At 44.6% G+C, this 17,567-nt stretch overlaps 1 protein-coding gene across 4 annotated transcripts in view; it reads right to left on the bottom strand.

Moving 5' to 3' along the window:
* Positions 1-17,567, bottom strand: part of NELL1 (neural EGFL like 1) — a 445,407-nt gene that overhangs the window by 73,142 nt on the left and 354,698 nt on the right. For all 4 annotated transcript variants that reach the window (XM_069968052.1, XM_069968055.1, XM_069968054.1 and 1 more), the window contains exon 15: positions 8,938-9,033. In XM_069968052.1, coding sequence (XP_069824153.1) covers positions 8,938-9,033 — 96 coding nt within the window. The remainder of the gene's footprint in view (positions 1-8,937; positions 9,034-17,567) is intronic.

Here is a 17,567-nt window from a genome sequence, read left to right as displayed (position 1 = left end):
CTTTAATGATCCGGCAGAATTTTCTAAAAAAAAAAAAAACTAAAATGAAAAACTAAGTGGTCCTACAGCTGCACAGCCCTCTCTATCCCCCTCCCTGCACACATCTCTATGATCCTAGAGAGAACTGTGTGGTCATACAGTTACAGCTGCACAGTCCTCTCTATCCCCTCCCTGCACTCATCTCTATGATCCTAGAGGGGACTGTGTAGTCATACAGTTACAGCTGCACAGTCCCCTCTATCCCCTCCCTGCACTCATCTCTATGATCCTAGAGGGGACTGTGTGGTCATATTGTTACATCTGCACAGCCCTCTCTATCCCCCTCCCTGCACACATCTCTATGATCCTAAAGAGAACTGTGCGGTCATACAGTTACATCTGCACAGTCCTCTCTATTGTCTCTCTGCACTGTTTACCTGCAATACACTCAGGCCCATTTAGGTATCTGGATATAACGTAAGCACGAACACCTCGTTCCTGGATTGTAATGAGCTCCATCTAGAAGGAAATTGAGTAAATTGACATTTGATCTTTTTTTTTTTTCTTTACTTTTTTTTTATATATTTTTTTCTCTACGCCTATGAAGCCATTTACTGAAGACAAACAAATAACCGGCGACATAACCGACTGCCTGATACTGATGACATCGCTTCCACTTTAATATATTGCCGGCATCATTCCAAGTTTACATTCCAATTTCTTAGGCAATTTCCGGGAGAAACCAATAAAAGGAAAAACCAAAAATTCATTACACAAGATGTAATTTCATTGTAAAATTGACAATGTTACAAACGGCAAATTCTCAAAATTGTTTTCAGTTTTGTCTTTTTTTTTTTATTTGATGACTGTAAAATGGTTAAACGATCTACGTCTATAATCTAGTACTGAACCGTAATAAGTGCGGCAGGAAAAGAAGAAAGAACAATGTGTGTGTTGTCTGCAGAGGAATGAGGCGATGGCGGTGAACCTACCACAATACCGGGGTTGCTTCTGCTTTCTTATTTGGGTCATTGAGAGTTTAGCCAAAGGGGAATGAAGTCGGGTTATCAAATATTTACAGCAAGAGGCTTAATGTCCTCCCTGAATGATGCCGGAGATGCCGCAACTCAAGTATGAATGATGACTGATGTGGACACGTAAAGAAATGGCAAATATAGAAATTTTGGAAGAAAATTATTATTGCCTTTTTGACCTCTACCCTAAAGATACCCAAGTTGGCTACCACTGTTGGGATGGCCAACACTGATAGATGTCGATGACGGTGGAGACAAAGGGCGTGAGGGATTTTTGCCACTTGACCAAGTGGTTAGCCGGAGCCAGGACAGCCTGGTTATGGCTAATCCCTCTCTAATGAGAACACATGAACGCTCGGCCGTGCCAAAAGTTCATGTGTATGGGGAGGCCAAGTATGGGCCCTATTACTCGGAGCGATAATCGGTTGATTCAGGTCGATTTGGACGATTATTGCTCCATTTAATAAATACAATAATCAGCTGATGAAACCATAATCGGCTGATCGTTGGTTTAGGTTTGGACCTAAAATCGTTGGGTGCCAACAGCGCATCTCTACATGTAACAGTGATACACGGCCGACGGTTGACGATTACCCAAACACCTCATACCTCTCCCCGCCCACAGTCTTCTCTTCCCGGCCCCGGTAGCTACAGCGTCTGAGCCAATCACAGGCCGCGGCGGTCCAGGTCAGCTGACAGGCCGCAGAGACGCTGCTGCTGCCGGGGCCCGGAAGCTGCGGAGCACAGGAGGAAAGACCAGGAGCGGGGAGAGGTAAGCTATCAGGTGTATGGGCAAAGGCTGAATGGACATTGCTATCGATGTCCATGCATCCCTTACTGCCTGATCATCGGGCTGTCTAATAGGTCCAGTGAACGGATGCTGGCTTCTACTTCAAGAAGACCATGACTCCTAGAAGACTATTTTTGTGTAGTCATCACTGTATAGGTACCAGATAAAATACATTAACGTATGGATGTGGTCAATTGTAGACTAAATTGATTTCCATCATTGAATTTTTGACTGTGACTCCCCCTTATGGGTCCGGCTCAGTGGTGAAAGGCTTAAAATTTCGAGCTGTAATCAAATTAATCTAAAAATTCTGATTATTTATCTCATTTAGATTTTTATTTTCATCTGATCCGACCATTGCCGCATCATAAACAAATGTTTTGCCTCATTACCTTATGCGACGCTAACCATTTTTTTTTAAGGAAATCTATCCTCAAAACTCACTGAAATGGAACCTTAGTCCTTGGCAGCTCAATGGAGTGTGCGGGCCAAGTGTGTGTTTTTGTACTGGGAATTAGGAAATCTCATGGAAGCTTGTTTATGCCAGGGCAATTTGGTTGCGACATCTTGATATGGCTGCCCAATCACCGAGTGGTTAAATAATTTGATGGATCAATGTTTGATTCTATTAGTCTCACTCATTAAAGGACAGATAGAATTCTGGCTAGATTACCTATAGCAATTACTATATATTAGTTTTGACCTAATGTGTCGAAAGTTCAGGTTCGGCAACATTCTTCTAAATCGGAACGCTCAAATTGGCACCGATAGGAATTACTCAATGTTGGTTTTGACCTAACTTGTTGAAAGTTAAGGTTTGGCAACATTCGTCCAAATCTGAACGCTCAACATTTAACTCCCGGTAGCTGGTAAAGTTGAGTTCTGCCCAAGAGAGACTTGGAAAACATGGATACAGCCATAGTCCATAGGCTATATCCATGTTTTCCTGGCAGCCCCATGGTGGAGTTTGTTGAATCTCAGAGTTGACTTCTTTTCTGAAGTTCCTAGTTAAACAGTATCTTATTCTTGGGGAATGTGGTGGCATGCCAATATGGCAATTTTAAACCTTTAATCTTGTACGTCAACCCCTTAAAAATGGGCATTTGTCCCCAAAACTGATCAGTAATCAAAGAGTCAACATCTTCTCTGAAGTTCCAAAGTGTATCCTATTGTTGGAGAATGTACGTAAGGTCAATATAGCAATCCATACACCTTTGGCCGAGGATGCCATGCCGGATCAAAGGGCATATGGTCCATAGAATCCATAAAGGGGTTAGAAAAACATGGCCATTTTCTTCCAGACAGCACCACTCTTGTCTAAGTTTGGTTTACAACTTACAATTTTCAGACCATTGTGACACAATTTCAATGTTCCAATATGGCCATAAGCACAAGATAGCTGTAGACAGAATTCCCAATTGGCAGACAGCCATCTTATAACTTTTATCAAATCTGCAATACCAGACGCAACCTATGGGTGGCACTCTTTCGGAGATAAAATCAGACTTATTCCTAGTTAAGGAAAGACCTACATTTCAATGTTTACTATAGCAATCAGGCCATTTTCCAGGAATATCAATAGTGAAACATGTATCTCAGCTTGATTCCCTGGAACCGAGGCCAGAACGGCGACATTTCCGCGTAGCTGACAGACAAGCCTCCTTTTCAAGTGTTTGCACATTTAACATTCAGAATTATGGGGGAAATCCATACTATAGATTCATTAAATTCAGTTTAATTGACTGGCGCGGTGCTTGATTCCCTCTCAATTACAACGAACCACAAATCAACGTACGGAACGTACCATTAGCGCAATGGAATAATTACCCACAGATGCTAAATGCCTAATTTTAACTAAATTTGTTCCAAGGACGAGGCGCCTGACGAACGCCGGCGTACAAGCAGCTAACAAGATCTGGGTTTCCTTCCCCCGTTAACATGTTGCATTCTAAGATTTTGTATGGGGGGTAAATGCCCAAATGTTAAAAACTTTTTAGAATTTATGACCTCCTCAGATCCTCCTGGGAGGGGCTACAGAATTTGCATACTAATTAGGACACCTGTTCCTTCCTGTCCAATCAGAAGTGTACTAAGGGATCACGTTAGTTAAATCTGAATGTGCAGAGAATAGATCTGTGAAGTCCTTTCTGGAATTTTTGTCCCAGAGATCTTTGGGTCAGATGGTTGGAGAAGATTCTGATCCACCCACAAGGTTCACTTTATTAAGGTACCTTGATGGCAGACGTTGATCTTGTCAGTATCACATTCATGGTTGGTAACTAGTGCTGGGCAGAACTGCCGAACTGTTCTGGTTCAGCGTCATTCTCCGAACCCGAATACTCAGCGCTCACTCTAGGCACCAGGAGAACCTGGATGCTGCCCTAGGGCTGTATCCATGTTTTTTCAGGATTCCAACTTCTCCAGCCACTAGGAGTCAAATGCTGAGCGTTCGCGTTCGGGTTTGGAGAGCATTGCCGATGCAAACACTTAACACTAATGGTAATACACAGTCTCAGAAACATTCCCATCAAAAATATTCCTTAGACCAGTTTCAGACAAATGGAACACAACTGCTTTTTTGTTTTTTTGCATTGATATTTGGATGCAAGTCCCAGCCCGACAACAGATCTAGTGATCTAAACAGAAAGCATCTGAGGTTGCTAGGATGGTTTCAGTTCAGGCCATTCGAAGCGCAATCACACTGGGACCTGCAGTTATATTCAGCTCATCTGAAGCTGGCCTACAACGGGACTTTCATGTCTTATACATCATGGGAATCTGACACAAATACATAAAAGATAAATACACATTTGTCAGGACGTGTTCTTTTTTTTTTTTTCCAATTTTTTTGAACATTTGAAAAACCTAAAAATTTCTTAAAAACAAACTCTGTTCTATGTATTTCATATCACACGGTAGGAAACAAATCCTTAGGAAACAATTGGGTCTGATAAGAATGTATTTTATCTTTAGCATCAAATGGATTTTATTTGCCTCAAAAATGTACAAAAATGAGCATTGTTTTATTTCCTTTATTTTAAATATCAATTACTAAAGATGCCCATAAGCTAAATATGGCCAAACACTAAAATCGGACAAAGCTGCCACCAACAGTGGGATCAACGGCCAGTTAAAGGTGTGTGGAGTTCCCTATACTAGGGTTGAGCCAACTTGCTAAACTGGTCGGATTCGACAACATTCTCCAAACCCAAACACTCGGCATTTGACTCCCGCTATCTGGAGAAGTTGGATGCCACCCTAGGGAGTCCTGGAAAACATGGATACAGTAATGTTTCAGCAATGTATCCATGTTTTCCAGGGCTCCAACTTCTCCAGACAGCGAGGGAGTCAAATGCCGAGCGTTCAGGTTTGTAGAACGTTGCCGAATCCGAACAGTTCAGCAAGCTCACTCACTAGTAAAGGGGCCTCCGAACACCTTATACTGGCGGTCAATCCCACTGACGGTGGCAGCTTTGGCCGATTTTAGTAAATGTTGTATGGGCATCTTTAGTCATCTACGATGTTTGAAGGGAAATAAAACAATTCTCATTTATGTAAATTTTTGAGGCAAATAAAATAGTTTGTATCCATGTTTTCCTGGCAGTGGCATCCAACTTTTCCAGTCGCCGATGGTCAAGTGGCCAATGTTTAGGTTCTGATAACATTGCCGAACCCGAACAGTTGAGCAAGCTCGCTCAACACTACTCCTGACTCTTGAGAGAAGAGTCAGGTATGTTGGATTTTTCTCATAGGAATAAGTCATACAAACAAAGATCAATTCATCGCTCAGCAATAGTCACAAAGATAAAATGGAGCTGCCCCTACAGTCACTTGGGCGACCGATGACCTCCATTCTCATGATTGGTGTCAGACCCCACTCATCAGCTAGATAGCCTCTAATGTACAGATAGGTGATAACTCGTAATCCATGGAGAGTCCCTTTAAAAAATCTTTTAAGAAATTTTTTTTCCGGTTAGTTGAACTGAACGGGATTATAATTGACTTTTTCATTTTTTTTTTTACAATTTTTGTTGATTTTGTATAATTTTTATTTCTTATTTAGGTCATTGGGTGATGAAATTCTACGAGTGATGGACAGGATGAGCTCCTTATAGTCTTCATTGATATCAATGATGGAACGTAGCCTCCCCCCCTACTGATTTAAAAAAAAATAGAATTGTACTTTTTTTTTTCTGGCGTTTTGTAGGAGAACACGCTGCTTATCTTTACATTCCAAATCCTCTCACACGTTTCCTCCCTGTTCTCAATTAAAGTACGAGATGACGATGAACTTGGTGCCAAAATGTAGCGCTCCTCACTAAATCTCGCCCACGGCAAACTTGAGGCCGAACTGTCACAATCAATTAATTAGTGGGATTTCAGCTGTGAGGGAGGAAAGTAATTAACGCCATTACTAATACTGAGTAACTGCTCCGGATAGTGACTGGAATCCCAACTCTTATCATCACAGCTACCGGCCATGAGCGACGCTGGCACAACACAAGGGTCTGTCACCTCTCTGACAATATGGCCGCCTGTTCAGTCCTTACTAAAGAACCAAACACACAAAATGAGATATGTACCGGCAAAAATTTGCAAATTGGATTGGATGACTATAATTGTTTGTCCACCAACTTTACACAAAATTTTGATGTGGTATCCTGGCACACAGGCTTGAACTTAAGCCAAACCACTAGGGATGAGCGAAGCTGGGTTTCCTGCAAAGTTTGCAAAAATTTACTTTGTTGCGAAAGCAAAGTTTTGTTTAAAAAATTTGTAAAAAAAAATAAAAAAATGCTCATCTCTCCTTACTCTCCCGCTCTCCTTTTCTGTGTCCTTGAGCCTCCAGTTCGCTCAGCCTATCGCTGACTGAGACGGGACAGCTCCATGGCAACATATTCAGGCCCTGACCACCTCTTGCTGCCTCCTGACCACCTCGTGCCACCTTCACCTCAAAAACATTTCCAGAATCGATTCTTTTCTCACCCGTGACTCCACCAAACTGCTGGTACATGCTCTCATTATCTCCCACTTGGACTACTGTAACATCCTCCTCTCTGGCCTCCATCCAACACCCTTGCTCCCCTCCAGTCTTTCCTTAACTCTGCGGCCTGACTAGTCCACCTCTTCCCTCGCTTTGCCTCTCCACTCGGCCAATCCCATCACTGGCTCCCTATTGCTTAATGTATTCATTGTAAATTGTTGACTATATATAAGGCCATCTACAACCTGTCCCCTCCGTACATCTCTGACCTGATATCCCGCTACCGTCCCTCACACAACCTTCTATCCTCCAGTCACCTCCTTTTGTGCTCCCCCCTTGTTTGCACCTCACACAACCAATTCCAAGACTTTGCCTGAGCCTCCCCCATACTCTGGAACTCACTACCCCGACACATACTGCTCTCACTACCCCGACACATCCGGCTCTCACTATCCCGACACATCCGGCTCTCACTACCCCGACACATCCGGCTCTCACTACCCCGACACATCCGGCTCTCACTACCCCGACACATCCGGCTCTCACTACCCCGACACATCCGGCTCTCACTACCCCGACACATCCGGCTCTCACTACCCCGACACATCCGGCTCTCACTACCCCGACACATCCGGCTCTCACTACCCCGACACATCCGGCTCTCACTACCCCGACACATCCGGCTCTCACTACCCCGACACATCCGGCTCTCACTACCCCGACACATCCTGCTCTCACTACCCCGACACATCCGGCTCTCACTACCCCGGCACATCCGGCTCTCACTGCCCCGACACATCCGCCTCTCACTACCCTTACACATCCGGATCTCATCCACCATCAAGACCTTCAAAAGTAACCTAAAAATCCATCTCTTCAAACTAGGCTACAACCTACAATAATTCTGCATCACAATGTGACTGGCTGCACTTTACCTCCTGTTTCTCTCCCCGTACCTTATAGATTGTAAGCCCTCGCTGGCAGGGTCCTCTCTCCCTATGTAAGCCCTCGCGGGCAGGGTCCTCTCTCCCTATGTAAGCCCTCATGGGCAGGGTCCTCTTTCCCTATGTAAGCCCTCGCGGGCAGGGTCCTCTCTCCTTATGTAAGCCCTCGCGGGCAGGGTCCTCTTTCCCTATGTAAGCCCTCGCGGGCAGGGTCCTCTCTCCCTATGTAAGCCCTTGTGGACAGGGTCCTCTTTCCCTATGTAAGCCCTCGCGGGCAGGGTCCTCTTTCCCTAAGTAATCCCTTGCGGGCAGGGTCCTCTCTTCCTATGTAAGTCCTGGCGGGCAGGGTCCTCTCTTCCTATGTAAGTCCTGGCGGGCAGGGTCCTCTCTTCCTATGTAAGTCCTGGCGGGCAGGGTCCTCTATTTCAGTTTAAGCCTGTGATTGGCAGAGCAGGCTGTGACTCTTGTCTAAAGAGTGACAGCTCGCTTAGCCAATCAGTGTTCGCGGTGCTGTCCAGTCTCAGTCAGTGATTGGCTGAGCAGTCAGGAAGCAGAAGAACACAGAAGAAGACATTAGGGAAGCTGTTTTAGTTCAGTTCCTTAAGATTTGGTTCACAAGTTTGCAAATTTTACACCAAATATTTGCAAACTAAATTTTTTAAAACTTTGCTCATCTCCACAAGCCACCTTTCAAGAAGCCACACCGTTTTATATTAAATCACTAGACGACCTATTAATTATCTTACCTGACACTAACATGGGGCACAATTCTTGGCACACAAATTAAACCAAGCCACCTTCATATGAGGTCACACCCCTTTCCTATTAAATCACACCCCCTTGTCTTAATCTAGTCCACCTATTCGTTTGCCTTACTTTTAGCCAAAATTTTGCTACACAAATTTACACATAAGCCAATCCCCCGTTCTTGTTAAGCCACACCTCTTCCAGTTATGCCACTCCCCCTTGCCAACCAAGCCAACTAGTGTTGTGTATCATGTAAGGCCCTGGGAACAGGTGGATGCCACAAGTTGGATCTTTTGCATCTGGCATCACATCCGTTGTGCACCATGTGGAAATTTGCTCTCTGCTTTGGATTCGACTCCTACAAACAAAACTTCAACTCCCACCATGTCCTGGCTGCCCATATTCCACATACATAATATAATACAACATAATATAAAAATACAGCGATGGTGACTGTACCTTTCTCGCAGTGAGCTCCGGTAAATCCAGGGGCGCAGACACATTTGTTTGGGGCGACACAAGTTCCACCGTACCTGCAACCCTCCTCACAGAACGCTACAAAACAAAGAAGAAATCAATAGTATCAAAAGCTCAAACTCCCCAAAAATTCATCATATGCAATATCTCTGCTTGCTGTAAGGGAACGAAACGCGACAGTGAATCTGGAACTCTGAGCGACATATGTTTTATCTGCATCTGTAAGATTTTGGAGGGTTGGGATCTGTACGTGATGTTTTCATCCAGCAGAGATCTTGAAAGTAGCGAGAAATCGAAAGACAAAGTCACAAACTTTTTTATTAACGCTAAATATGTACAAAAAAAGTGAAAGTTTATAAATAGCAAACAGTAAATGAAGGGGCTCAAAAGAGCAGGAGAGACTGCAGGGTCAGACTACACAGGGATTGTTTGTAGTCTGTTACCAAGGAGACATATAGAGAAGTAGACACAAAGTAGGAGATTTACATTTGTTATTTTTTAGATATATTAGAGCCGTGATGACGGACCTGTGACTCTTCAGATGTTGCAAAACTGCAACTCTAAGCTTCCTAGGAGTTGTAGTTTTGCAACAGCTGAAGATGTTACGATTGCTAATGCATGCTGGGAGTTGTAGTTTTGCAACAGCTGAAGATGTTACGATTTTTAATGCATGCTGGGAGTTGTAGTTTTGCAACAGCTGAAGATGTTTTACGATTGGTAATGCATGCTGGGAGTTGTAGTTTTGCAACAGCTGAAGATGTTGCCATTGTAACATCTGCATGCTGGGAGTTGTTCTTTTGCAACAGCTGAAGATGTTATGATTGCTAATGCATGCTGGGAGTTGTTCTTTTGCAACAGCTGAAGATGTTATGATTGCTAATGCATGCTGGGAGTTGTAGTGTTGCAACAGCTGAAGATGTTGCGATTGCTAATGCATGCTGGGAGTTGCAGTTCCACAATAGCTGGATTGCCTGCAATTGTGACTACATGCTGGGGGTTGTAGTCCTACAACAGTTAGAGTCTGAAGTGGTCAGGGCATGCTTGCGGTTGTAGTTTTTCATCAGCTGGAGAGCCTACATGTCTCCCTACAATAGAGCGAACATGTGGTTTACCAGTCTCCCAAGGGGTATGTGCCATGTCTCTACTACCACCATCACCATCGGCTTTTATTATTTATCATGCATGATCATAACACTAGGGACAGAGGGACAGAAAACCAGTAAAACGACAGGGCAAGTACACTCATGGTATAGTATAGTATACACACCCTGTAAAAGGTGTAAGGATTAATCAGACTGTAAACATGGCCGCCATCCCTGCCCCCCCCTGATCACGCCAGTGATAGAAAACCGAAGGCGCTATGTAAATGATCGGAAAGCTTCTGCCTGGTGTCAGGTTGTTATCCAGGATTAGCGTGAACCGATCTGCCCGGCTATTCGGTGTACACGCTGGATAGAATGATCGTGTTTATTTATGATGTTCTTAGTGGTACGCGGCTCTATCCGAATACCCACAATCCTCTGCTAATAAGCTCCAGCGCCCACCCCCCCCCCCCCGCCATTCCACATCCAGAGTTACCAGCTCTTATTAATATTTATTATCTGACTAAATAGCTTCTTATAAGGTGTTAATACGGATGAGGGGAGCGATAATGGACGGATACTGCGGCTGCTCATAAAGCGGGGAAGATCTATTGTCAACAGCGCCGAGCCGCTCCATTGTACGGCGCACAACACCTGACACCTCCTATGGATTACAGCCCAATATAAATATATCCTATTCACATATTAAATAATGCAACATAACATTCTGTAAACTCCGTCTGCCGCAAACGCCTCTGGAATTGGAACATTATTTTAGGTCAAGGCTGGTTTTATTGACTGTGAATCTTCTCCCCGGTAAAACACAACGTCTCGGCTCCGAGAAGATGATTTCACATTTAAATTGAATGATCGGGAAGATCTAATTGAAATATGTTATGGGAATAAGGAAAGTTTTGCTTTCGAGCCAGAAGGAAGGTAAGTAGTGCGGCGGAGAGAAACTTTCTGCTTTCTCCTCAATGTCAGGCAGGGATAGGAGATGAGAGAGCCGGGGGGAGGACGGTAGACTTCCCTTACGACGGCCGATAAAAAAAAACTCTGCCGAGACCTCCACCGAGCAGGGAGAAGCGCAATGAACAATGCTTCTCCCTACTTGTTCTCCTGATTGGTGGGGGTCTCATCACAGGTATGCTTTAAGGTGAATTACAAAGTACAGATTTCCATATAACCTGATGGGTACTGCCGTGCACATTGTGACAGTGCCATCCATACTTTCAATCGCTGCCCAGTTCTGGAGCTCTCCTCTAGTTTGTCTACTTTGGTGCACTGGAGGCGGGGCCACAGCACTGATATCTCCTCCCCTGGGCCCGCCTCCAGTGCACCAAACTAGACACTCGCATACGTACCAATCAGAGGAGATCTTGGGAACCAGGAAGGGATGGAAAGAATGGACGGCATTGTCACAATGTGGTTGACAGCACCGATCAGGTTATGTGGAAATCCTTTGGGGGTAAATTTGGTGGTAAGTTCGCTTTAGGGTGCATTCACACCTACAGGATCTGCAGCAGATTTGATGCTGTGTTCAGTTATTTAAATGAAATCTGCTGCAGAAAATCAGCTGCAGATCCTGTAGGTGTGAACGCACCATTAAAGTCTGTTGATTCATAAAATCAGTAAATGGTTACAAGTATAGCATTACCTCTCCACGTGCCTGCGGTAAGCGGCTGGACCGACCTCGGAACCCCAACTGGAAGTAAATTTACCCTGAGTTGGGATGACGTCATGAATCAGGGGAAGATGCCTGTCTCGACTGATGGACTGGCCGCTCAGCCAACCAGTGAACAGAGCGGCGTCCCACCCCAGTCACTGACTGGCTGAGCGGTCAGTCCATCACCCGGGTCATGGCATGTCAGCGCCAGAGATCCCGGAGCCCGGAGGGAGTTCTGAGGCCGGTTCCACCACTCACCGCAGCCACGGGGACAGGTAAGCTAGTACTTGTAATCAATCCCCTCCTGTTGGCTGCCGGATTTTATGGTTCTCCTTTAAGTCGTTTCATAAGGCAACTTCAACTGTTGTCTTATTGTCAGGTAGGTAGACGGCAAAGCCAAGCTAATACTGTTATGTAGTAGGACCATATTGGCCCTCAACTAGCATTATACTAAACTATAATCAAAGGATCGCCCACAGCACTCCAAGTAGATGAAAAATGAGTGATTTTATTCCATAGTGGTGCAGCACAGCATACAAGTCAAGTGCGACGTTTCAACAACCTCAGTCGTCTTTTTCAAGCATGACTAACAGGTAACAACAGAGCTTTTTATACATGTGCATTAATTAATTAGTATAATTAGAGGATGACAAGCAAACAGAGTGTGAATACGACCATGTGTAATACGTACATAGGTGAATCGTGTACAGTGTGTAAGATCCAGCCGGAGCTGGATGGCAGGGTCCGGATGGGCTCAATGTGGAATACAAAACCGCAAAACATCTAGCTAGGTGATGGTGTGTATACTAAAAATCTCCAGTTAAATTGTAAAAATAGATCTTTAAAATTCATTAAATTTTAGTTTTTTTTTATTTCAGATAATATTAATATATTGGATCACAGTGCAAGGACTCACCACCTGCGATTGAGATGAAGGACCGAGGCAGTCTTTTATATTTGATGAACTCTGTTAATAATTAATTTTTTCTGCAACGACACAGTTGCGGTTCGCGCACACGTAGCGTTTTTTGGAGTATGGATCCGAGAACGGGCCTGGAGAGGCCACAGGACAGCGGGAAGACGTGGTACCGGGCTCTTTGCATAGAATCTGGGGTGTTGCAACTTCTCCTAATGAGTGTCCCAAGTATTGGAACATACGCTCCTATTCACACCTGAACATGAGTGGGCCCTATTCCACCGGACAATTATCGTTCGCATAATCGTTAACGATTAACGATCTCAAACGACCGCTAATGCGAAAGACCTGAAAACGTTCACTCATTTCCATGGAACGATAATCGTTACTTATGATCGTATTTGCGATTGTTTTTTCTTCGCTATTGCGTTTGTATCTACTGCGAACGACCGAACGACGTCTTATTCAATGCGAAAGATTTGCGAACGAGCAATGATAAAAATAGGTCCAGGTCTTTTGGTGGTTTTACACGGAGCGATAATTCGCCCGATCGCACGATTAATGATTTTGAATGAACGATGATTTTTTTTATAACAATCAGCGTTTAGACGGAACGAAACATCGTACGGAAAAATCGTTATGCGATCGCTTAAGCCTTTCTCACACATAGGTGAAATCGTTGAAAGAATGTTTACACTGAACAATGTGCGAATTTTTGGAGAACGATCAACGACGATTTGAGAACTTCAAAAGATCAAAATGAACGATTTCTCGTTCGTCGCTTGATCGTTCGCTGCGTTTACACGTACGATTATCATTCAAATTCGATCGTTATCGTGCAAATTCGAACAATAAATCGTTCCGTGTAAAACCACCATTATAAAGCGATCAACGATTTCTCGTTTGGTTTTTAATTGTTAACCGCATTTCAACCAAACGATTATCGTTTAGATTCGAATGATTTAATGATAATCTGAACGATAATCGTCCGGTGGAATAGGGCCCTAACTCACGGACCAATAGACACACCTACTAGATGACGTCCAACTAGACTGCAAGGTTAGCGCACTTCTGCCTTAGGTTCGGCAACCAGATCAGCAGTGGTGGTGAGCCGGAATCACTGTGAATGGATTAATGTTGGAATTTTTGGACAGATCAATGTAATCTGCCGTCCGGCTCGAGCTTGATCTTAAAGACTGTACACGATTCACTTACGTACGTATTACACATGATCGTATACACAATCTGTTTGCTTGTCAAACTCTAATTATAATGAATTTGTTTGCGCCAATCATGTTTTATACACTAAGTAATGCACCTGTATAAGCATATCTGTAGTTACCTGTAAGTCACACTTGAAAAAGACGACGGAGGTCGGGAGACATGGCACTTGACTTGTATGCTGTGCTGCACCACTATGGAATAAATACACTCATTTGCCATCTACTTGGAGTGCTGTGGGCGATCCTTCTATATATCTAGCGGAGGTCTTGGTTGAGACTACCTGCGGGCATCCTTCAATTATAGACGTAGTGCTGCTCAAAGATTGGAGAAGACCATACTAAACTAACAATTACTGTAGACTAATAAAATTAGATGCCTATACTCTAAAAGTGGCCGAACTCAGTAGCCGCCTGAGAAATGGTGATTCGGCCAACAGCTCCCTCTCGTGATCTTCCCATACACATGAGCAATTCGGAGTTCTCAGTGGAGCCGCTCCTAGACAGCTCATCTATCAGAAAACAAAAGGGGTGAACCTTTGAACCGCAACATGCCCGATGGTCATTGGTCATGGGTGGAGGTGACAGGAGGTCCCATATGATTTACATAGCTGGCTGGTCCCGCCTGTGACTAAAGTATATGGAAACCCAAGGAATCTTTCCACTGTTTCCTCAATGTCAGGTAGGTGCAGAGGAAAAGCTAGGTTAATGATTCTCGATATGTAGGACAATGCAGAACCAAGCTTTCCACTACCTCCTCAATGTCAGGTAGATGCATGGCAAAGCCAAACTAAAAACATTAGCTATGCATAAAGTAGGACATTGCTGAGGGCAACACATAGCTATTTCCTCAATGTCAGGAAAGTGTATGGGAAAGCCAGGATAATTATGTTATATATCTGCAAAGTAGGACAATGCAGGACAAAACGTTCACCTATCTCCTCAATGTCAGGTAGATGCATGGGAAAGCCGGACTAAAAACATCAGACATCCACAAACATCCATACAAACAACTATTTCTGGTAAGATATCCATGAAGAAGGGCAATGCTGAGGGCAACACTCAACAATATCCTCAATGTAAGGATGGGGCATGGGAAAGCCAGGATAATTATGTTATATATCTGCAAAGTAGGACAACGCAGGACAAAGTGTTCAACTATCTCCTCAATGTCAGGTAGATGCATGGGAAAGCACTGATGTGAAGTTGTGTATCCACAGGCAATGAATAGAGCAGGGGTTGCCCATGCGAGCTGCCATTGTAGTCATTCAAAAAGATTTGCCCTCAGTTCTGTCCATCAGTGGGGGGATCAGCAGTCAGACCCTCACATAGCTTTTTATTATTAGAATGTCCCTTTAAGCACTTGGCATTTTTTAGCACTTTTACAGCCTACCCTGACAGTTCTAGAAGGGCATGGCCACAGAAAGAGATTACACACCTCAAAGTTTTGATAAATTTGTACCTTTTAATTTAAAGGGATTATTCAGCATCTGAAAAAATCAGCGTTTAGACGATACGATATATCGTACGGAAATTCGTTTTGCGATCGCTTAAAGCCTATCTCACACATTGGTTAAATCGGCGAACGACTGTTGACACGGAACAATCTGCAAATTTTTTGCAAAGGATCAACGACGATTTGAGAAGATCAAAATGAACGACTTCTCGCTCGTCGTTTGATCGTTCGCTGCGTTTACACGTACGATTATTGTTCGGATTTGATCGTTATCATGCGAATTCGCACGATTATCGTTCTGTGTAAATGCAGCATAACAATACCCCATCACTGCTATCCCAAATCACATCTGCCCCCAATCAATGTTGCTTCCAATCACGGATGCCCTTTGCTTCCACCAATCACCGCTTCCCCAATCACTGCTTCCCCTAATCACTGCTTCCCCCAGTCACTGCTTCCCCCAATCATTGCTTCCCCTAATCACTGCTTCCCTCCAATCACTGCTTCCCCCAATCACTGCTCCCCCCAGTCACTGCTTCCCTCCAATCACTGCTTCCCCCAGTCAGTGCTTCCCTCCAATCACTGCTTCCCTCCAATCACTGCTTCCCCTAATCACTGCTTCCCCCAGTCACTGCTTCCCTCCAATCACTGCTTCCCCCAATCACTGCTTCCCCCAGTCAGTGCTTCCCTCCAATCACTGCTTGCCCCAGTCAGTGCTTCCCTCCAATCACTGCTTGCCCCAGTCAGTGCTTCCCTCCAATCACTGCTTTCCCCAGTCACTGCTTCCCCCAATCACTGCTTCCCCTAATCACTGCTTCCCCAGTCACTGCTACCCCCCAATCACTGCTTCCCTCCAATCACTGCTTCCCCCAATCACTGCTTTCCCCAGTCACTGCTTCCCTCCAATCACTGCTTCCCCCAATCACTGCTTCCCCCAGTCACTGCTTCCCTCCAATCACTGCTTCCCCTAATCACTGCTTCCCCCAGTCACTGCTTCCCTCCAATCACTGCTTCCCCCTAATCACTGCTTCCCCCAATCACTGCTTCCCCCCAATCACTGCTTCCCCCAATCACTGCTCCCCCCAATCACTGCTTCCCCCCAATCACTGCTTCCCCCAATCACTGCTTCCCCCCAAACACTGCTTCCCCCAATCACTGCTTCCCCCCAAACACTGCTTCCCCCAATCACTGCTTCCCCCAATCACTGCTTCCCCCCAATCACTGCTTCCCCCCAATCACTGCTTCCCCCAATCACTGCTTCCCCCCAATCACTGCTTCCCCCAATCACTGCTTCCCCAATCACTGCTTCCCCCCAATCACTGCTTCCCTCAATCACTGCTTCCCCCAATCACTGCTTCCCCCCAATCACTGCTTCCCCCCAATCACTGCTTCCCCCAATCACTGCTCCCCCCAATCACTGCTTCCCCCAATCACTGCTTCCCCCAATCACTGCTTCCCCAATCACTGCTTCCCCTAATCACTGCTCCCCCCAATCACTGCTTCCCCTAATCCCCTAAGAAGCCAAATCTATCATTCAGATGAGAAGTTACATGTGATTGAGGACCTTCCGGATTCTATGATACTACTACTATATACTGCTACTACCGCCCTGTGGGGTAACACGTGGCCGTGACTTTTATAATACAGACAAGGTCTATAATGAGAAACCTAATAATTTCATAGTATTGTATACGTATAAAAAATAGCACCTTATATTTCCTAAATAATACCGCCATATAGTGCTAACAAATACTGGACTTATCTCCAGCCTACGTCTTAGAAGTTTAATGGCGGATGTATGAGAGGAGCGCTGGGACTTGTGGCGTCTCTGTTTAGTGGCTCATAGATGTTTACAGCCTAAAGCTCATTGTTCTCCTCTCGGTGATTGCTGCTATTCAAGTTAATGGGCTCCACCATCATCCCCTTTATTTAGCTCCCGTTCTCATTTTGTTTTTCAGAATTGCTCATCAAGGCGACGCTGTATATTGTGTTGTTGTAAAACGCTTAATAAAAAATACCGTTAAAAAAAATAAGACGTACAGTAACCAAATAACAGTATCGCTTATCGCCCCCGGAAACAAACCGTAAACTGTGAGCCCACCATAAAGCCTCTAAATAATAGCGCCATATAGTAGCCAATTAAACATACTATAAAGTCTACAACTACTACTGTCATATAGTCTCTAAACAGACCTCATAAAGCCTCTAATGAATAATGCCGCCACACACTATCCTAATCATCGTGCCAGTGTCCAAATAGTAGTTGTACACG

Source organism: Dendropsophus ebraccatus, chromosome 4 (assembly GCF_027789765.1).
Source record: "Dendropsophus ebraccatus isolate aDenEbr1 chromosome 4, aDenEbr1.pat, whole genome shotgun sequence".
Lineage (NCBI taxonomy): Eukaryota > Metazoa > Chordata > Amphibia > Anura > Hylidae > Dendropsophus > Dendropsophus ebraccatus.
This window is presented reverse-complemented; position numbering and strand designations above follow the sequence as displayed.